This window comes from Oxyura jamaicensis, chromosome 6, assembly GCF_011077185.1.
Source record: "Oxyura jamaicensis isolate SHBP4307 breed ruddy duck chromosome 6, BPBGC_Ojam_1.0, whole genome shotgun sequence".
Lineage (NCBI taxonomy): Eukaryota > Metazoa > Chordata > Aves > Anseriformes > Anatidae > Oxyura > Oxyura jamaicensis.
In genome coordinates, this window is record NC_048898.1 from 9,429,868 (window position 1) to 9,452,831 (window position 22,964).

The 22,964-nt window shown below is 42.6% G+C and overlaps 1 protein-coding gene across 4 annotated transcripts in view; it reads right to left on the reverse strand.

The window, feature by feature from the left end:
• CDHR1 (cadherin related family member 1) overlaps window positions 1-22,380 on the reverse strand; it is a 53,507-nt gene extending 31,127 nt beyond the window's left edge. Inside the window, exons 1-7 of one of the 4 annotated variants that reach the window (XM_035330663.1) lie at window positions 21,893-22,380; window positions 14,056-14,151; window positions 5,630-5,775; window positions 4,727-4,777; window positions 3,316-3,405; window positions 2,835-2,921; window positions 1,058-1,174 (exon numbers count right to left, since the gene is read on the reverse strand). In XM_035330663.1, the coding sequence (XP_035186554.1) occupies window positions 1,058-1,174; window positions 2,835-2,921; window positions 3,316-3,405; window positions 4,727-4,777; window positions 5,630-5,775; window positions 14,056-14,092 (528 nt within the window). In that variant the 5' untranslated portion in view covers window positions 14,093-14,151; window positions 21,893-22,380. Of the gene's footprint in view, window positions 1-1,057; window positions 1,175-2,834; window positions 2,922-3,315; window positions 3,406-4,726; window positions 4,778-5,629; window positions 5,776-14,055; window positions 14,152-14,915; window positions 15,136-21,892 lie in introns of those variants that run through there. The other 3 variants (XM_035330661.1, XM_035330664.1, XM_035330662.1) reach the window with 3 other exon arrangements.
• Window positions 22,381-22,964: the final 584 nt, after the last annotated feature.

Consider the following 22,964-nt stretch of genomic DNA (forward strand, 5'->3'; position numbering starts at 1 on the left):
AGAAAAATGCCTCACAATTTCAAAAGCTTTTAACAGTCTCAGTCTCAGAGCATTGGCTGGATGTCAGTAGTCATGCTCATATGAATTGTTCAGCATGTCTGCTGTGTCTATTCTGCAACTTCCATTTTCTAGCGGAGAGACAGTTTTTTTTTTCCTCCTTACTGCCCAAAGGCAGCATTTAGACCAAATTTTTGTTATTTCTCTTCAAATAAACGCTGGCTAAATAAATAATATGATCCATACACTTTTCATAAAACATGACAAACTTAAAGTCACCATAAGTAGCAGCAAAATCATTTTCTTTCCACCAGTGTGACTCTGCCTGTGTGACAGCTCTGCACAGGATCCTGAGAGACTTTACTTCAGAATCCCATAAACTTTTAATGCCTGTTATGAATCCTCAGCTGTGCCACAGGCACAGCACTGCTGAGAATGATAGCAGAAAGAAGGGATGTGCAACAATATTTGCAGGATTCGAATAAGATCCTGCCACAAGGCAGCAGAGAGGTGAAAGAAAAGCATCCACAGACATTTCCATACAAGTCACTTGCGTGTTGCCCTGGGTCGAGCTGTCTCCTCTGTATTCCTGTGGCTAATGATGGTGATCCACACTGCCTACCTGCCAGGGGTTTGCCCCTTTGTTGTGGCAGGGCTGTGTGCTGGACAATAGGAGGGAGCCTTACGCACCTGCACGTGCCCAAAGAGGCTGACACTTCTCAAAGCCAGGGCTGATACACCAACTCTTTTGCTTCTAGGGGACTCTCAAAGCGCACAGGTGACTTTCTGCAGCTAGACTTATTGCCCTGGCACTGAAGCCTGATCTAAATGTAGGAAACCCACCACCAAATGCCTCCAGATGTTACTCAGCTGGTAACCTTTCCTTTCTCACTTCTCCACGTTACCCATCATACTGCCAGACGTTGCAGATGGAGTGACTCTGCTGCCTCAATGTTATGTGTCTTTCAGAGACTGTTTAAGCCATACCTCTATTTGGCCTAAGCCTACCTTCTCAAATTCAACCCTTCATCTCCTCTAGTTTTGAAAAAAAGCTTTATACCTTGGCTACAACGACAACAAAATGTGTTCTTGATTTCTCATAGTCCAGGGTGACCCCTGTTTTGATGCGCAGGACACCACTGTGACGGTCTATCGTAAACTTATTAGCATGGATGTTCTAGAAGAAAAGGAGAAACAGCGAAAGATTACAGGTATGGAAATAAGACTGCCGTAGGGATTAATCTTCTATTTCATCTTCTAAGGAAAAAGACCAGAATAATGATATGGTTTGGGTGAATAATGTATTTGATGAATTTCACCTCTGTGTGTTTATGAACAATTCATGAACCAACCACGAGTCTCTCATTATTCAGAATAAATCAGTTAGCTTCAATGTAGATTTAAAAAATCTTTTAGTATTTCATTGTGAAATCTTAAACTGGTGCAGTTCATTGCACACAATGAGGTAGAGAGGCCTAACTGGGGTGGGGTGGGGGAGAAGATGTGGGGGAAAAAAGGAAGAAGAAAAATGGTTGTTATCCCTTAGCGTTTCAAAGTTCTACTGGCTTCAAAGGAGCAGGCATGTTGCACGCACAGATCATTGTCAAAGACTTTTAAAGTAACGCTTAAGTGATTTTCCAAAAGAAACACCTAAAAGACATCCGATTTCCAAAAGAGCCTAAAAATGTCACCCTCCCTTCTGCCTGACTGGAGCTACCCATGAAAACAGCTCTGTTTGGATTTCCATACACAATTGCCACTGTTGGATAATCTTTGTCTTTTTGATGGACATCACCACCTGCTCACACCAGGCTTTCAAAGAAATTTTTTTCTGCACAACTTGAGAATTCCCATAAATAGTGCCAAAAGATATAGCAGCACTTTTTCATCAAATACACATATTTAGTAATCTTTTTGGTATACAAATATATTAGGTAGACGCAGAAGTTTGAAATAGCTGTTCCTTGGCTTCAGAGTCTATCAACTTACTGGAAAAAGCCCTGTGTAAAACTGAATCCTGCACATATTGCATTTTAATTGGATCATAATCGGTGAAATCAAAACTAAATTTCAACAAGGTGTTCTTTCACAGTAGGTCCAAGGTCTTAACAACATTAGCTTTAGTGCTATGCAAATATATTCCAACTTGTTTCTGTATTGTATCCAAGGTAAACATTGCAACAAATCGTATTTTGGTTTGGTTTTTATTTTATTGTTTCTTGAATAAGGGGAACTGCAGCTCATCTGGAAGAAGCTGCTTACAGGAAGAAGGAATTTGAAGGACATCATGCAAGATGTTGTACTTTTGGCATGCAAGGGGTCTGTAATACAGAAGTTCAGCTTTACATACAGAGCCCTTTCTGTTCTTCACCAGTGGGTGACACCTGAAAGGCTGGTTTCAAGCAGGCATTGGGCTTTGTCAGTGAGGAGACCTAATACCCAGTATTTTACAGTGATGCACCAGTCTGCCTCATCCAAGTGCAGGTTTGGGCTTTCAATGCGATTTGCTTTCTAAAGAAAGCTATTTCATGCTTTTGAAATCCCATGTGCACACAAGACTACATACAAATTAGACTTGCTCTCCCCATCATTCCAAAGGGGCCAACAGGAGCCGTGCTGCAAGCATTCCTGCTGGCAAGCACAGAAGTGACAGTGGCAACCTCAGCTCCAACCCCTGCCTGTTGGACTGCACATGGTTGCTCACCAGACAATATCTACTTTGTCAAAGCTTGTTTTCTGGTGCACAGTGCAAAATTGGTCCCATAGACACTACTAGCAGTTCAATCCTCCATATCTTAGGAGAGAGATGATTTTTGAAGGTATAGGCAATACCTTACCTGCAAGAAGTAGGTGATACTTCCCCCAGAACCAGTGTCTCTGTCCACTGCCTCGATCTTAAAGATACTGCTGCCAGAGGGAGTGTTCTGTGACCAGAAAGGGGTACCAGAGTCAGAGAGAGAAGTGGCAAATCAGGGGAGTTAGAAAAAATGAAAAGTGAACACGCAAAGAGGCAGAAAAAGAGAGCTAGTAGAAAGAATATAAATGAATGAGGGGACCAAAGAGCAGGAAGAAAAGAAGGAAGAGATTAAGAATGGAAGAAACTGGAGAAGACCAAGAAACAAGAAAAACTTTCTGGAATAAACATGTCAGGAAATCTGCAAACTTGTTCCATAAATTTGCTGTAAATACTAAATTCCTGCCCAAATCCCAAAACAAAACAATGCCAGTTAGTCCTGCTGATCTTGTTACTTGACTGAAAACAAACTAGCTCCTCTTTACATTCTATTGAAATATTGTATGCAAAGAAACTTCACCAACCTCTGGGACTTGGACTATGTAAGGTGTATTGATGAACTCTGGACTCTCATCATTAGCATCTGTTACAAGGATCCTAACTTTTTCCGAGACCTGGAGAAGAATATGAAGAACATGTTATATGTCAGGCTGATTTACAACAAAATCTGTTAATTTGCCTACTAAGGTATAGCCAACGGCAATGAAAAATTTTGTAATAGGATGCCTTTGCACTACCAAAACTGAGTATATAAAAGAGAAAACAGAAAAAAACAAAATCCAGAAGAATTAGCTGTGTGGAGAGCATGCAGCTATCTCTAAACTAAATAAGGAGTCTTAGAGTACTTTATAAAGTTATAGATCAGGGCTGATTTTCCTAAGTCGTCTTCTTTATGGCATTCAAGATACCACGATGTATTTTATGGGAATACATAAAAGACAGTGTAAAAGTTAGTACTGACAGCCCAGAGCATTCATTAATGTCTCATTTGTATTATATTAGGTTAATAGCATGCATAATTTGGATGTAACAAATGCATGTTTTTAATATTTAACAATCTACCTTGAAGAAAATGCATGTTCTTTTTCTAAAACTATGGATGCAAATATATTTGATGATCGTCCACAAAGTGGGCAGGTGGATGCGATCCCATTAGTAGCTATTTATGGAAATTGTGGGGGTAATTGTGTCTGTAGGACATGGGTGTCTCCCAAGCATGCGGTAATCTCACTTCATTTGTTTAAGATGAGAAAAGCTCTAGAGTTATCCAGTTTTGTGGATAGTAAGAGGGTCCCACTTTTGTTGCTCCTCTAGTGATGAAGCCCAGGTCCTCTTACCGGCAGACTAACATCCTGACTGTGAGAGTGCTTCTGTAAACGGAAAATGCCAAGGAAATTTGTAGAACTAGGACTGGATGCTTGTGCAATGCCTCAGTTAAGCCCTTAAGGATTAGACATGACCAAAGCTTTATTCAGCAGCAGACAAAAACCCTCAACACCTTAGCTAGCCTAGGCAAATCTTCTTAATGCCACACTACAGAAACATTGTGGGGGTGAAGGGACAGTCAGCTCTCATGTGTCTAACACTAGGTTCCTGTAATGTCACGTATTTCTCCAAAAAGCCTTCAGCTCCTTTTTAGTTATGAATCCCACTGAGCTGACAGTGAAACTTTGTAGGAAGCTGCTGTTATTCGGCAGGCCACTAAGTCAAGCTTTCAGCTCACACTACACTGTAATTATCCTCAAACAGCTGAGTAAGGAGCTGGACTGAGACCTGAGTTACAGGCAGTTCAGTGGCTCTTGAAACCGGAGTTAAAACTCTAATGAGATTATGTTTTCTGATAAAATGAGATAGTCCCTGTAAGGTAATTTAATGGAAGGAGGTACAACTGCAGGGTGGACAGTTTGACAAGTTAGAGTATAATTAAATACTTACTGTACTGAGGCCATCTGAAATACTGACAATAACTTCAATCTCATCTTCTTTCTGTAAACCAATAAAATTAATTTGTCAGAGAAAAGGTTCTACCCTTATTGGAAAATGAACTGCAGAAAATAACAACATGAACTGTATGAAAATAACAACTGATACCACAAAACCATCACAGGAGAGACTAAAGAGACCCCTCAGGAGCTTCAGCTAAAGGGCTCCTTGGACTTTCTGGAGCTACTGTCAAGAGATGGGTGCTCTGGGAAGTCATATTGTCCTATAAAGTTCTTGTGAAAAATCAGTCATCTTTTTGAAGAAACACTTCCTAAAACAACATTATTTGTTCAAAATTTTTCTTAGCATGCAGTATTTTGACGAGTTTATTAAGTATTGCATATTCTTCACTGCAAAGCATACATGATGATTATGCCTGTGTTCCTGGAATAAGGTTGCCTTTAGGCCACTGTTGCTGGGATCATCTTTAGCCCACATGGTTATGGGTCAAAGGGCTATATGTAACTGGAAAAGTGTCCCGAAACACTGCTTTCCTAAATCTCTACTTTCTCCTAATGACAGGAGAGTCCTAAAGAAATACAGATTCTGTCTGAGGATTATAGGACTGTTCTTGATGGGGTGTGGGTGAGGGAAGATAGGAATAAAATATAAACTTCTCTTTTGGCAAAAGCTGAAAAAAAAAGCCCACAGCTGCCAACAAGTTAGATAGTAGTGTCAGTGGTACAAGTCAACTGGAAAACAACCTGGTGGGTGAATTATCGTGTCTCAGAATTGCGAAGTAAATTACATGTTTCAGGTGACACAAATTGATGTTGCCCCTCACAGCCATTGATCAATGGAAACATAAGGAAATTCCATGAATACACAAAGCGGTGACATTTTGCTGTACTCTACCTCTCTGTCAAGTTCCTCAATCAGCGTAACATTTCCAAGGTTTCTGTCAACAGAAAAGTAGCGTCTCGATCCAGCTTCATAGGTCAGGCCATACGTCACAGGATCTCCTTCAGGATCAGTTCCATTCAGGGTATACACATAGGTACCTGAAAAATTGACCAGTGATGTAACCACAGGGAAATGTACAGTCAGTGAATATTTTGTTGATTTGCTCCTTGGGAACTCAGCCCTCCTGCAGCAAGCAAAGCTTCTGTGCATCAAACCCACTTACTGGGAAATACAAGTACATAGACTGTTCAATAGTCCTGACAGTCGCTGCTTAGCCTCATGGTTAAACTGAATTCCTCTGTGCTGGTTTCTCTCAGTTAGGGCCCTTTCCCACACAATTGCACATAGATCAATACTGTCTGCATCGTAGTGATGACACAGATAAGTTCTTGACTATCAACACAGGTGAGCCTGAAGTGATGCTGTTGTAGGGCCCTCACACACCTTTTTCCATGGGAACAATGAAGTTGCAAACTAGCAGGTAGAGGAGCCCAGGAGCTGAAGGCAGCACTCAAGCAGAACAGGGCCCAGGCTCTGGAGACACAAGGACATTTGCTGACTTTTCCACTTTCAGCACTAGATGCAAAAGTCTTCCTTTCTGCTTAGCTCCCCCTCATTAGCTCCCTCTCATTAGATTCCCTACTTAACACACCCACTCATGCACATAACAATGAATAAATTCTCTAAATTCATCAATGTATTTCCTTCACAAGCTGGGGAAAGAGAGAATGTTATTTCTATTTTTAAACATTTGAGAAGCTGGTGCCAATTTTTGCAGTAAAGCGACTTTGTTTATCAGAAGTGATATTTTCTGGGGGAGTTATAACACCCACATTTTCAAAAACAAGCTGCAGGTTTATTAGCATTATTCTTTTTAACTCAGATGTTTGTCATTTTAATGTGCATTAGTATCCCCACCCAAGTAACTTCAAGCACTTTACAATTATCAGTTAACCGAGCCTGATATATAAAACACTCGTTTTCTCTTTCCTCCTGGCAGTCTGATGCAATGTGGATAACTTATCTGAGATACCCAAGTTGTAGAGGTTAGAACACAAACTAACAAAGTTCTAAAAAGCTTCTAACAAAGTCCTCTAAATTGGAAATACTGTGAATGACTGACTGGTTGGTGCTGTTTTGCTTTTGCACAGGACACAGAGATATGACGGAATGACCACTGCTAACTAAGTTAACAAAGTTAGGGCAGAACACTGTCAAAGAGAGCCCAGAAGATTCCAGTTTTAACTACTCTGACCCTAAGTCTGATGGATTTTTAACTCTATGACCAGAAATCATAACCTTTTTCACATACCCTCTCTGCAGTGGCAGTAGAGTTTTTCACTGACCAGCCCTATATATGTGCTTAACTCCAGAGCTTTGGCTGAGGTCCTGCCAATGCGCAGACAGGTAAGCTTCTTGAAGGTTTCTTTAGTTCTGTAATGCAACCTCATTTGCTTATTTCTTGGCATGAAACATGTGAAGCAGCAACCTGGCAAGCTTAATGGACACACAACATCCAGACATCAGCACTGAAACTTAGAAAATATAGCTGCTGTTGTCTGCACAGCAAGAGATTGTGCCAAGCCATGCTGGATCTGTGCTCACTTGCAAGTGACCTCTTATGGTGATTATCAGGGCAATTATCTGGGCAACTTTGTACAGAAAAAAGTTCAAAAAACAATGGGCATGCAGAACACATACAACAGACTCTATTATGAGCTGGCTCTGCCAGCCAACAAATATTCAGGGTTTGCAAAACAGGTTTACAAACTGCAAAAATGTTTTCCACAATTTTGGTAGGCTTATCCCACAAAACACAGGAGGAAATTACAGGACATCTGTGTTGTTTTTAGGGAAAGACAACGAGCAGTATGAGGAGACTTCTCTTACCATAACACCTGAACTGTATAAATAAAAAGAAAGGTAAGGAGAGGAATAAACTGGGATGGTTTTAAAACAGTGCTGTAAGAGGACACCCACCTCTCAATATAGCTGTCTACAGAGGAGATAGTTTCAAGACTGTTGAAGGTACAGCACCAGCACTGATCACATTTGTTCTTGTTTTTCAAAAGCTCTCTCGGTATCACAGCTAGGGCCAAATGAATAATTCAGGCATCAACTGTTTTCAGACTAACTCTTTTTCATCCTTTTTCTGTCACTAGAAGTTTTTACTTCTTAATTGCTTCTGTGCCCTTCTTTTTCACTCGTCCTGTCCTTTCCCCTTCACACACTGCTGCCTGTCCTGCCTGTTTTCAGCACATGGAGGTGTCTGCAGCTGCTGAGCAGCACTGCCTGTCCAGCCGAGAAGCAGGATGGACACCACAACCCATGTCAGGGGTCTTTCACAGCCTGTGGGTGACCACCAGGCAGACAGTCCAGTGCTGGGGCTCCCCGTGCCACCACTGCTGCCAAGCACTCCTCAGGGATGGCCAGGCATCTGTTAGAGAAGAGCAGGACTGTGAAAGTTCAGGTGAACACACCTGAACCTGGACTCGTTCTTCTCATCTTATAATTTTCTCTTCAGCATCTTCTAGGAGTTTTCCTCTGAGAAAAACAGGAATTTCCTTGTTGCTAGAAGTGAGGAGAAACATTGATATTGATCCAGACTGAGATTACTGAGGTTTCTGAGCAAGTTTGCTTCCTAGCTAAAACTGATACTTCATTTTTCATAACACGGGGTACTTGTGTGCCTTTCAAATTGGATTGTGGATTAAATTTCTCTTCTACCTCATTACAGTTCCTAATTTTGTCTGAACTGCAATTTCACTGCACAATGCTCTCTATATCATTAACACCCCGGGAATGCTTCTCAGCACAGTGTTAAAGCCAATTAAAAATCTCCTCTCAGCGTGCTGCCTCCACTTGCTGAAAAGAAAATAAATGAAACAACGAGGCAAAATCTGATCAGGGAGCACCAGGTAAACAGCCGTTCCCTGTCAGAAAGATAAGAAGATGGAAGAATCTTTAGCCAGGGTCATGGTGAGTACGGTGTAAGGGCCCCGATGGATGCGCTGCATGCCCCGAGCACCTGGGAATGGCACAGCAGGCCAGGTCAGGGATGTCCCAGGGAGCTGCACACTGCTCCCTGCTACAGCTGCTTACCAGGCACCATGCCAGACTTTCACCCTATTTTTCTAGTCCATCTTAAAAGCGATTTGCTCTCTGCTGCTGCTGCTCAGGCTGAATGGCTGTCCCCTGATGTTATTTCTCCGCTTTACTTCATTTCTAGCAAATTTATTCGTGGCCAGCCTCTGTCTGTGTGCTCTGGGGCTGTTTCTGCCCTCTCGCTGAAGACACACGCTCCCTTTCCACTATGCAATGCTCTGCAAACAAATTCACTCCCTGCCAAGTTAAACAGGCCAGGCACATTTTGGACTCATGTTCACTCCCCGTCTTCCTTTGCCACCACAGCTGACATCTGTTAACAAGATGCTGAGAGGGATGTACATGGCCACGCTCCCAGGACAGGACACTTCTGCTCCCAGTGTCACAGCGAATACCGTCTCGCCTGGGGTTATTCACCTGCTCTCCACCCGCCTCAGCCAAATGCCCATCTATCTCCCCACTAGAAGAGGCAACGAACAACTAACACAAAGCACACAGATGTCTGTCTTAAACTGTGAGGTTACCCCAAGGAAAGCAGATGACACGGACTGACACCAAGACTACCCAAAAACCTGCTCCTTTCCCACTTGCTACCAGCTCCTGCTGCTTTCCTCCTGTCCCCAGCACACCGCGGTGCCTGGCAAAGCAGAGACAAGACCACGGAGGAGCAGCCCGAAGCCCCACTGCCAGAAGACGCTATGGTGGGGAGACCGGGGTAGAGCAGCGAGCACACCATTTTGTGTCGTGTTACCTCTGCTACAGTGATGTAGAAGGCTGGCTGCATTTAACACATTTGCTCTGAGAGCTCCTAATTTTCTTAGGGAAAACTTGTGGATTTTAGTTTTTGCAAAAAGCTGAATATTTTTGCACCTTCAGACAATTTACCCTTTTTGGGGTAATCTGAATGTGAGGCCAGGGTAGGTCTCTACATGTCAAGACACAACTTGGGCTAATTTGTCCACGTCTGTTTGCATAGTCAGCAAAGAATTATTATCTAAAAGAGAAGCATACTTATTCTTTCACTTAGATATATTTTTTGTGACGGGGGCAGGAAATAAATTGTGGGCATGGTTCAGATACTATGTTTGTGATGGATGAAACACAAAAACACAGACAGCACAGTGCCAGGGGCCAGTTTCTGAGCACTGAAGGAAGGCCCAGGAGCAACAGCAGGAACTCTTGCCAGGTTGGGGACCATCAGTTGGATCAGACTAATACAAACAGGGGAGGAATGACGGATACCAGAGAGGACAAGACAGGCCTCCACAGCCAGCCGTGAGCGATGGAAGAAACCAGATCAGGAGCCTGCAGGAACACCTGGGAGGCTTGAAGGACAGAGGGATCTGAGGTGGTCAGTCAGGTGGCAGGCAGCTGGGGGCTTTGATCACAAAGTGCCACTGCAAAGTGGCTTTCAATGGGGAGGGAGTGTGTACGTGGGGCATGGGGGGAAACAGAAAGAAATGCAAGCACGAAAGGCATGCAAGAATCTCCAGACATGATGCTTGGGCTTTGAGAAAGTAATGAACTTAGGCCTTACAAGTATGCTTCAATCCCTTGCTTTGCATGTCTTGTCAATGTCCCACTGTGAGGGCTTACAGGATTAATGAGGTAAGATGAGGAAAACAACCTGAAATAACATCTCACCCATGCTGTAATACCTTGATTAGTGGCATTTTATAGGTACAGAGAGAGCTCCTTGCAAAGAGCTCATCACTGAACAACCCCACCTGTCCTGTGGGACAGTCCTACAAACAACAACAGCTATCTCAGTTCTTAACTTTGCCCATTCCTCTCTCTGCCACTGGAAGGGGCTGCTGTTCTGGCCCTTCTTACATTGTCTCATGCTCTGCAGCTTTAAATGGGATCTGGAAATGCACAGGCAATTTCAGGCTTTCACACAGAAACAGCAATTGCTTTCTTTATGATAACTTCTGTCACAATGTATGTAACTTGATAGACCACAACTACCTGCAAGTAGGCCAAATACCACAGGGGAAATGAAGGTCAAGTAAAATATGGTTTGAGCATGAAAATGTGTTTTTCTTGAATTTGATGCGTTCTTGCAGCTGTATCACTTCAATTTCTCTTTTTACAGTCACACAGAGAAACCATCATCTCCTTTTGGTGCTCTGAAACACCTCATGCTCCCCGCCTACAGATGCTGGGGATCTTAACTAACACACAACACACCAACTGCTTGTCATCTCAGCAGCGCCAAAGACTATAAAATTCCTGGAGGCTTGTTAAAGCTGCTGCTGATGGCATTGCTCACTTCAGACACTGGCTGCTGCTGAGGCACAGCCAAGAAAGCTTTTCCTGCCTATGCTCTAGCTTCTGAGTAAGCACAGAGAAGACCAAACACCAATCCATCTTTTTTTTGCAGCACCTAAACCAATGCTGAGTGAAGCTATTCGGAACCACACCTACAAAGGTTTTAATGCCCCTGGCTTTGTCACTGATCATCCTGCTCAGGACTGAAAGATGACTGCTGGAGCGTGGATGCTTGGGAGTACGCACGGACATGGGAGACCAGAATCCTTCCCCTCCTTCCAGAGAAAGAACAAGGCAGAGGGATGAATGAAGAGCAACAGCGTTAGACCACTCACAAGGAGCAAAGCCAAAAGCACAGCAGGCAGCAGTGCACCGAAGTGCCAGTGCTGTTCATGCCCTGCTCTGAGAGCCCCCTGCCAAACCATCCCCGAGGAGTGCCTGTGCTGACGTGGGCTGCGGGTAGCAGCAGCAGCAGTTTGCGTTGAGCAAGCCCCAAGTAGCCATGTCCCAAGGGCATTTCCCCAAGTGTTTTCAGCAGAGAGGATCCTGCAGTACTCAGAGCTTTTAGGCAAGGTGCCCTGAGAACTACAGGCCAAATAAAAATACTTGCAGCTTTATGGCAAAGTCAGCACACAGGGACTCCTCAAAAGCAAGCTCTTATCTTCCTTTGGCAAAGGCTTCTTTAGGTCCTTTGCAAAAGTCTGAACTCAGCAACTCCTGGTCCTTCATCTCAGCAAAACACTTCTGGTAGCACCTTTGGAGATTTAAACCACAAGTTGCTTCACTCTTGTCTTTTAAGGTACATTTATAAAGCAGACCAGAAGTACAGGGTAGCCAATGTAAACACACTCTGGCTGAAGCCAGCAAGCATGAGAAACAGCGGCACGACAGATGGAGCAGCTTGAGCTTTACCACAGCTGCAACCAAAGCATAAACACCCCAGGCAGCTCTGTGCACCTAGCCTGGTTGCTGTGTTACCAAAACACACGTAAAAGCCCAGTGTGTATTTGCCTATCCTTGCTCAGGCTAGCTGCACGTGTACTAACACAGGCTCCGAGCCCTTGCACTGCCGTTCTCCCATCACGGCATGCACACACTCCTGTTCTGCCCACCTGCAGCCCCAGACCAGCTGCATGGTGTCCCAGCACTAGAAAATCACTGATACAATCCACAGGTGCAGGGAGTGCTGTCACCTGAGCAGAACTGTGGCACTACAGTCCTGCTAGGAGGGACATTTCTATCTGTGCTGCAGCTCTGTGCCATCTTCAGCTCCCCATCTCCACGCAGGTGGCTGGAGGCCCCCAGCAGCGGCAGGGAGAGGCTGATGCTCTGTAAATGCCTGCGAGCTGGCACCACACCAGGGGATGGCAGTCAGAAGGCAAGTGAGTTGTACTGCCTGCAGTTTGAGGGGTGGCAATGGCAAATGTCACCCCAAACAAACTGGATCAGGGGTCACGTTTTGTTTCAGCAAGTATCCAGCATTACAAGCCTTATCTACACTAATAGAAGGCAATTCCATGGGCCATCCTTGCTCCAGCACCCAGCAGAGCTGTCCTCATTGCTAAGGTACAGCAAGTATGGCTGGAATCCAGGCAAAGGTATGGCGTTAATCACAGCCTCTCAGTCTGCCTCTGGCTTGTGCATGTGCCACTACAACACTGTCAGCCTTCAGCCGAGGTTTCCACTTGAGCTTGACTGAGCTTATAGCGAAGCCCTGCTGCATCATAAGCAAGCTTGCCTCAAGTTAAGCCCCTAGATGCGTCATTTCTACGTTATGTGCTGCTTTCTCCCCCTCCTCCTCTCTGGCTGAACAGCAAAAGAATTCACTGCTTCCCAACCATCTCCTCCTCACCCCCTAACATGCCCAGCATGGATCTTGGCTGACATTTACACCACTGGGCCAGAAATAGAGGTTTGGAGCAAACCCCAAGCAGCCACTTCTCCAAGTGATGAGTGCCATGGTCATGTTTAGGATGACAAAGGCAGCAGCGTTGGACTTCCAGAGGAGACTGTGTCCTCTGGATCCTGCCCTCACCCCCACCACACTGCCTAAGACCCGGGAGGGGAGCTTTTGGGGTACACCCCTCTATGCATCTCTCTCCTCTTCGCACAAAGCTGATAATCAATGGGTGCTTTGGTGCTCAATTTGCAATAGCTAAATACTTTTCTTTACCTGCAACAGCTACAGACGACCTGGGGCAAATACTAAACAAAACCTCAGCACGACATTTGGAAAAAAGGTGGTCTTCATCACTGTGATATTTTTTAAATTATATTTTTTAGATGTCAGGAAATTATTCTTTCCTCAAGGAAAATGTTGATTATAGATAGTCTTTTTCTTTTGATAAAAAAGCATAAATACACCTGCCTCAAAATATTCAAAGTTGAAAAATGTAACACTTTTCTAATTTTCAGTAAAAGAAAACTATATCTATTTTTTTTATAAAATCACTTATTCTTTTATAAATATATTTTTTTTATAAAATCACTTATTCTTTTTTATAAAATCACTTCTTCTTCTTAGATTAGATTCTTAATCTTTAAGTGATTTTATAAAATCACTTAAAATCACAAAACAATTTTCACTCTGAGTAGAAACATTTTCTACCATTTGTACTGTAAACATGAAAAATGTGATAGCTTTAAAGAAAATCATGCTTCTGTTACTTTTCATTGTATAGCTTGCTTTTATCAAGGCTGATAAACTTATTAGCAACTATGCTTTCTTATAAACATTCACTGAATTGATGAGAAGATCCCAGAGGTCTGCACTCTGATGCTGTGAACAGATTCATGGACCAAGAAAAGGGGAGCTAAATTTCATGCTTTAAATTACAGCTACAATTCAAACATGTCATTTTAAATTGAGACCAATTAAATGCTTGAGAAAAAAACATGCAAACCCACAGTATATAGCAGCGCCTGCGACAAAACGTATATTACTATCAAAAGAGCAAACAGCTCCAGTTTCACAATTTAAACATATTCATGTTCATACTGACCAACAGGTGTGTCCTCCGAAAGGCTCAGAAGTGCCATGTTCCCGTTTGTGCTTCTGGCTCCATTGTCAAAGAAATAGGGGGCATAATTTGCCTGAACTGCAATCAAAACAAAACAGAAGCCAAAGAAAAGCATTTCATTGGTGGCAGTTATCTAGCTTTGTTAACTGACTCTCAGTAAACAAGAACTGTTTTGGGAATACTACGAGCACGTAAGATATCCAGTTGCTGCAGTGGACTTTCTGAGTTGGATCTGTACAGATATTTTAAATAAAGTTACTTCTGCATGCTACTGTGCCAAAATTCACACAGCAGCAAAAAGAGAAAGAGAGCATATAAAAAACCACTACCAGAAACAAATCAAGTAGCAGGATCTCTGAGAAATCTCAACCAGATCCAGACATTTTCATTGCAAAATTAACCTTTTCAGCTTGCAATGATTGTATGACTCTCCCCTACGCTACACACACGAATCTGAAACTTTCTCAGTGCCTTGGTACTTCACACAGTATGCTAAACACATTCTGCCTTAATATTATGCCTACTGCAGGAGCAATTAGCCATAATTAAATTGTTACTTACTTGCTGCCAGACAACAGCAAAGTTTAAAAAAAAAAAAAAAAAACACAAAACAAAAAGCATGTTAGTTGTCTGTCTACTGACTGACCGTAAGAGATTCAAAATAGCCCGTTTGAAATAAAAGTACAAATATATAAGCACAGAGGGTGTCAATTCACAGGGGTCAGCAGCTGCCAAGGAAAATACTTCAGGACAACATGACCACATCAGTAAGGATTACTACAGGATTTAAGGTTATGCCTGTATCCCCCTATATTTTTATTTAAAGTGGTTATTGTACTCACCCAGGCACACGTGCACCAAACTGAGGAATAAGGAGGGGGTGAAATGCCTTACATGCTTCATCCCACCGAAGAAAGGGCTAATTTCTTCTCTGTTTCAAGGGTTTTATTTATTTTTTTCTCTCAAAGGTCCGGGAAAGTGTCCTTCAGACTGTTGTAGTGGAGAAATGTGCAAGAGGCAGTAACAGATGCTAAGATGTTAAGCGGATGACACGTCTTAATTTCTGAGGAATTTAAAGAAGCTCCTTCCTACCACCTAATTAGACCAATTACTTTGCAGGGAGCTGTGGGACTCACTTCTAAGACAAGATTTGGAGGAATCAGTGTAACTCTCACAGGTTCTGCTGTTAGCTCTGTATTTATGCTGTCCAAATGCAAAAGTCAGAGAAGATAAATCTGAAAGTTGTTTTCTTTCTGAACTCTATCTTTAATGCTCTAAGCCAGTCTTCTATTTTTTAGAGCTAGAAGAGGTTTCTCTTTACCTTAGATTTAGTAATTCTGAGAAACTACAGAAAATTGAAAATATAACACTAGCAGCAAAGAGTAAATATCTTTGTTGCTGTTTTAAAGGAAACAATCACATTTATGATAGCTGAAAACAGACAAAATTGCATACTAAAAATGCAAAAGTCAAATGTTCCTTTTGCAAGCTGGCCTCATCAAAATGCATGTGTTTCTGAAAATATCTTTTACATTCAGCAAGCAATTTTTAACCAACACACCAAAAACATCTCATAGAAAAAGCTTCATGCAGTAGCTTTTCTGCACCACCTTGTTTTGGTTTTCTGCACAAAAAAGGTGTCTGCACTAATTGAAAATGTATTTATCATCCAATAAATTAGAGAGCTAAAGAAACAGCCAGCCTAGGAAGTTGTTCATAGCAAAAGCTTTGGGCTGCTTACAAGGAACTTGATCAGTGGAAATACCTCCAATCAGGGGGATCATTACACAGTGGTTTAGCTGTTGACCTGAGGAAAAGCACTTGCCCTTTACTGCTGTGTTATCGGAGTGTTTTTTTTTTTTTTTTTTTTTTTTTTTTTTTTTTTAATTGGCAGTGTTCCTGAAAGAAACACTTGAGAAATGAACCAGAGTTCCCCACTGCAGTACAGTTCAATGTAACAGGAGTTACCCTTTCTTCCTGGCACATAGGAAGGATTTGCACTGGTGCTGGTTGCACTCAGGAGGACTGCTGAGGTGCTGGGTGCCGGCTCCAGTGGCCGGGCAGCCATGTCCCCGCAGGGAGGGCTGCAGCAGAGCCGCTGCTCCTGCAGAGCGCTGCAGGAGGACCTCATGGTGCTGCTGACCCCCCAGGGCCTTCTGACAGCCAGAGGCCATCCCTACACCCACAACGCCCCTCGGCCACACGGAGTGTGTGTGCCCCACGTAACTCTGTGGTTCTATGGTGCTCCTGGGACATCTCTGCTGGCCAAACATGTCAACTGCAAGGCTCCCAGAAAGGCAGAATTTAAAGTTTCATGAAGAATATTAACAGAACTCACCATCCATGGTTGAACTTGACAGAGAATGGCACAAAGAGCAAAAGCCTAGAAGATCTCCAGAATATTTTAGACAGATTCATGAAGACTAGGCACATCGGTGAGCAGCAACCACGACAATACAGATACAAATCCTGGCTCAGTACAGCACTAAATTACTGCCTGCCAGAAGCTCGGAAGTTAAACCTGTGGGGAGAACAAAAACAAATACACCACAATTGCTCTGCCTTTGTCATCTTGCTCCTTTCCTAACTCCCTCTTACAAGGTCACACTTGTTGTGTGACTCCATATGGCTACTCTTACACAGCAGCATTTGCAAGATCTCCACATCAAACCAATGCGTGACTTCAACAGTGGTTTGTAAAGCTCAGTGCAACCTGCAGCAGGCAGCTAAGAAAAACAAATGTGTATGATCAGTGTATTTAAATTCACAGTCTGGTGACCCAAAGCTGAAAACTGTGTGGGAAGGGATAACATATAGAGAAGACACAAATCTAAGCCTGTTACAGATTTAACCATGCCGCACCACTGTCAGCAGTAATACTGAATCACTGATAATAATAATAGTAATAATCATAAAAAAAAAACACAACACCACACTTGCATGGTGTCCCAAAAGAAACATAAATAGCACTTAAACTTCCTCTCACCTGCCACCTCAATCTGGAATTGATAACACACCTTTTACTGCAATGCTTTCATAGGAAAAGTGATGGTGAGCCCTTGCCAAAGTTCATAGCTGTCTGTTCCCCTGGCTACATCCCCATGGGATCTAAATCTTTAGGGCCTGTGTCTCCAAGGAAGCAAAATGTCTCGCTCCTCCTGAATTTCAACGAGTTTGAGCTCTTAAATCCTGTAGAATTTGAAAACCCAGCTAATACATTTTTATACACATACGGATAATACAGCTGGGTAGCAACAATCAGATAGTATTTTCTCCTATCAGAAAATATTCTTGCTTTAAGCTAGTACAAGGAACCAGGCTGATATTGATCAATTTATGCTTTGGGAAGAAAGGGAGCAAGAGGGAGTTTCAGGACAGTAACATTTGTAGGAATGGCAGGATCCCACACTATGTAGAATAAACCTTCCATTTCATATATTTTTAGAGTACTGAGTAGCAAAAATCAAAACAGAAGAATGAAATGCACCCATCTGATCTGAACCGGTCTGTTTCCCAAGCTGTTTTGTTTGTTTATTTCTCAGTAGGAAAACAAATCTAGAAAGGTTTAAAATTTTCAAAACACAAGTTCTGGGTTTGGGTCACTGATCAGCAGTATCTACAAGCGTTTCTTGGACAACCTGAATTTTTATTAAAATCATCCAAAACAAACAAACAAACAAACAACAACAACAAAAAAAAAAAAAAAAAAAAAAAAAAAAAAAAAAAAACTAACCACATACAAGCCCCTGCCAGCTCTCTTATCTTTCTGAGCTTTCAAGAATCTAGGGTACAAAAGGAGGGTACAGTTGTGCCCTCCATTGGTGCTGGTGTGCAAGACCAGGGGAAGAGACAGAGTAGCAGAGGACACTGGGGACAGCTGCTTCCAATGGCCTTCACTTGGAAAGAACCCCAGCACAGGATGATAGCCCCTCACACTACGCAGCGATACCAATGCTGAGCTCAGCGGTACCTCTGGGAGCAGGAGGTGGCCAGTTTACAGCTGGCAAAGAGCAAGTGCATCTCTCGGTCAGAAGCACCCAGCTGGCACTCACTGCCACCTGCGCTGGCAGCCTGAGCAGAGGGCAAAGACCGAGCAGGCACGGAGATAAATTATGCATTCTGTATTGTGGGTGGCCCTTCCACCTCACAGCAATCATCTCACTGCTGCCGACCTGGGGAGCGCCTGCTTGGCATATCAATGTGAGGTTTTCACTGAGTTGCCTTTCAATCAGTTTTTGGATGCTTACATGTGTAGAGAATTTAAGAATGAGAGAAAAATAAAATTAAAGAAAAAAAAAGATTAAATTATAATCTGCTGCCTCGCTTTGCCTTATATTAACTATGTACAGTCTTCAGATTTTATGCCTGCCTCCATTTGAGTTAACCCCCGTTATAAACTCTGGACAGTTTTGCTAAGTAATGAAGTCCACATTTATGTAAGAAATGCTCCAGCTACTCTTTTTCCTACGCTCGTCCTCCTATGCTGGCTGCATACAACATTAAGGGTTATCCTGGAGAGGAATATTTTGCATTTTGTGGGTGTATGTAAATAAATTCAACATAAAAGCACTGCACACTTCATACAAACTTTAGCATGTGCAGAAAGAGTCCAAATCCCTAAATCAGATGCGATGAGGAGCTGTGGGTGTTACCAGTGATTTCTGGAGGCGTTTTACAGAGAGTGACTCACTTAGAATTGCTCGATGAAATAGCTGTGAAGAAGACAAATGGAGACTAAGTCATTTTCAAGACCTTTTTTTAAAAAAAAATTCTCCCTATTTTCACATCTTCAGATGTGATAGGAGAGTTCTTGGCTTTGAAAGTAAAGGACGTGGAGAGGGGTGGGCCAGTGACATGCACAGCGGGTGAGGCAGACACCCTAACAGCCCTGAGTTTCACATAGCTGTAACCACAGCTGGGCCATTTCTTGCACACTGAAGGGTCAGTTCACTAGCAAGTCCCACAGCACAAGTGAGAGTTCTTCAAGCTGTTCTCCAAAGGTTTTAACAGCAGCAGAATGTGCTAAGGAAAACTAAGTGTAACAGATGCCCTTTGCTGCTTGGATGTTTTGCTCTCTGGTTGGGACCTGAGCAGGTGGTATGAGGGCTCTTTGTTTCAGCAGAGCTGATAGCAGATAGCTGAGAGATGATACGCAGATAGTTGAGAAAGTTAAATGTGCAGCTCCCACCACACACAAAGCAACGCTAAAAAGTCTTGCGTGTTCAAACCACATTGTTTCTCCCCCTCAAAATCCACCCCCAAAGGACAGAGATCATTTAGATTGGGGCATCCCCACTCTCCACCAACATCCATTACTACAGAGTACAAGTGATGGTGCTGGAAATCCAGGAACAAGTGTTGATAACTATTTCTGATGACTGTTTTCAGCAGCAAAGGAGTTTACATTAACCAGCTTTGCATTCTCCTGGAACAGCACCAAATTTTCTGTCTGGCTGCTGAAAGAAACCATGGGAAGTGCGCAGGGACCTTGCAGCAAAAGAACCTGAGCCACTCACACTAGTGTTTCATGGTAAGAATAACAAAAGACAAACAGTCCTGTCCTTATGGTAGTTAAATGTAATCAGACACATGCTTTAGAACATGGTAATTTGAGACCTTGGCTGTGATCAGCAAACTGCAATCCTCCCCGCTGCCAGAACAAATTAGCCACTTCTTGTAAGAAGTTCAGGTTATTTTGATGTATCCCATATACATTTGATACATAAACTAATAAATATAGCAAGCAACTTCCCATATTTTCCAAATGGATAGCAAGTCTAAGAGAGCAGGTACACAACCTCACACCTGTGAAAATGTCTTTATAATCCTGACCTAATCTGAGGGCAAGAGCTTTTTTCTATAAACGTACTTATAAGGAACCAAAGCTGGAAGTCTGCCTGCAGTAAAACCATTTACTTGTGTTCACTGCTACTGAAAACCTAGAAGAAGGAAGCTCGAAGTCTTGTTCCAGTAACTGACAGCAATGTGTTCTTAATGAGGTTACAAGCCAGAACTTGGAGGAGGAAATACTTGTGTTGTCCAAGCACGCACAGACCTAGATCAGGTTTTGGAGGTTACATATGGTCAGTATTTCAGAAGATACAAATAATGACAGATTTGCCTGACTCCTCAAATTGACTGATATGGTTGAGTCAGAACTGAATATTCTCTTTCTGGGGGGCTGTTTTAAATGCCAAACTCTACACATACGTCAAAAAACAGAACCAATTTTCATTCTCTGTAGGCCCCTACTTACTGGACATCTGATAGCATTTCTGCTTGGCACAAACTTCAGAAAAGTTTGAGAACTCACTGTACTGTATCAGGAACCAACAAAAGCTAGCCAGGTAGCAGGGAAAACACACCAAGGTAGGAGGTACCGGTTTAGGGACAGGCAGTACCCATGGCTCCGTAGGACAAACAAAGTCTTAGAAACAGGTTAATGCTATTCTGTGCGATCAGACAGTCCTTCTGTTTTGCATACCACAAACCAGTTAATTCCATGCTACAGTTCTATATGATGCTGCTGTGAGGGCACCGTACTGGGAGGTCTGCATCTCCAAAGAAACCAAAAAATTACAATGGAAGGAAAACAGAGGGAGAAAAGGCACCAAACATCCAGCAGTGTTAGCATTTCCACAGTGACTTCAAACAGATAGCAAAATGCTTCCCAACTTTTTTTTTTTTTTTTTTTTTTTTTTTTTCAGATAGATAAACACAGGCATAATGAGACTGTACTTTCATCTCCTAGGAAGAAATCTCACAGACACTTGCCTGCATAGCTTATCACGAATTATAGTCATTCACTGTGTGTGAATTCCTGAGTAGAGGAAGCACCACTCCCAATGCTTCATCTCAGATACAGCTCCTCCTGGCTGCAGTCCTCCACTGCGTGTTTGTACGTTTGCAAAAATGGTACTGTAGATAACTGGGGAAAGGAGAACAATTGTCATGTCTGAAGTTCCTGCTAAGCCATTTTAGTAGCTTAGAGGCTCTTAAAGACCACTGAAAAACCCATTTACAATTCAGTAACCATGATTCTTTCCAAGCTACATATCACTCTCCTCATTTTGTTTTGACAGGGTTAAAAAAAGAACAATTACTCCCTAGAATATGCAGGTATATTTAGATAGCCTATATTCACTTCAGCAGCATGATCACTGATAGATGTGGTGCCATGGAGCATGACAGATCTGTGTGAAGGATTCAATTTAGCAGCAGACAGACAGTCCAAGTTATTTGTGGAAGAACTACAATTGTTCATTGTTTTGCCTGTAAAAAATGTAGATACATCTGAGTTTGTGCAGTTAGGGTGTGAATAATGAATGAATCAAGATTTTATAGTTTACTCAGTGTGGCTGAGAAAAATAGCAAAACTTGTCAAGGCAGAACAAGGAAATGCTTATGTTTGCTCCATAAATCTTCTGGCTGCTGTGCACGCCAAGGACATCACTGTACGGACGCCCTGCTTACAAGGCAGTGCTATGACTAGCTGAATCAGAAGATTTATGAAAGTTAAACATGTTTCTTTCACTGCCACGCATAACCAAAGTCTGCTGCTTACTATAGGAAATGCACAAACACAAAGACCACAGCTGAACTACAGCCCTGGCTAAAAAACATTTCTAGACCGCAAGAGCAACTCAGCTGCAGCAACTGGGACAGCGCCTGGATTTTACTCAGGTATGTGTGTGGCACCACGGTTGTAGATATGCCTGTGACCTGCTGGTGGGAATGCCAGTATGCGCCTTCACTGTGCTCAATGGGGAATCCCACCGCTCAGCAACCCTTGAAATAGACCACGTGCTGAAGTACCTACCTTGTTAGGGTCTAGGAGATCCAGCTGGCCAGGGGTCACCTCAGCCTTCACCTTCCATTGCTAACAAGAAGTAATCTGAGCAACCAGAGCCCTACATCAAAGCAGTGCTTGTCCTTAACCTGAAAGATTAGAAAACAAGGTATGTTTCAGAAGAGGCCTAAATACTCAACTTTAAAGCAATATACCTTACCTCAAAACCACACGTAACCATCACTCTATTCCCATGTAAACTTTCTGGTAATTATCTAGCCTTTGGCTGGAGAGATTTCAGACAGTCAGTAGTCCTCTACGTGTATTGGTTCTCAGAGTTTTCAAAGCAAGTACTTAACCCTGGCTAGAGGCCAGAGGTTGGCTCTTTGTATTTACTAGCTCTACCTAAAAGCCCTTTGCTTTTACCTTTTCCTCCCACACCTTCAAGTACTTTATCTCAAAGTACTGTGGTTATCACTTTTTTTTTTTTACAACCTATTAGTAAAATCAATAGAACTATATAGCAACAATCTCAACAACAGATGTTAATTTGAGGAATAAATAGAATATCTGGGAACAGATTTCCACATCTGATAACTGAGATTACATTGATCCAAAGTTATTGCAGTGAAGGCTGAAATACAAATTAAATAACAGAAAAATCCCTACTCATCCCATGACTTTGAGATGATTATATGGTACCTTAAAACAGAGATGCTCAAGTCCTGTAACAGAAACTGTTCTTGGTACAAAAAATGATGCCTGGAAATAGTAAATGCAATGCTGGACCATTTTATATCATCTTATTGACAATGTGCAGTTCTTTTGGTCTCGTGGACAGAAATTAATGGTGTCAAAGTATAATAGCTCAACACGAGGAAAAAAACTTCAGGAAATTCAGACAGCAAAACCATTCTGAGGTAAGACCCCACATAGATAAAGAATAGGTGGGTGACTATCAGCCCAGAGAGACAAAAGATGACGTTTCCAGTTGGTGAGGTCAGTCAGCAAAGAAGTCCTGGTATCAGAAACTGTAAAATCATGTCTGGGAACAGAAAAAGGGCTAATATCAAACACATATACTTTTTTGATAGCTGTAACT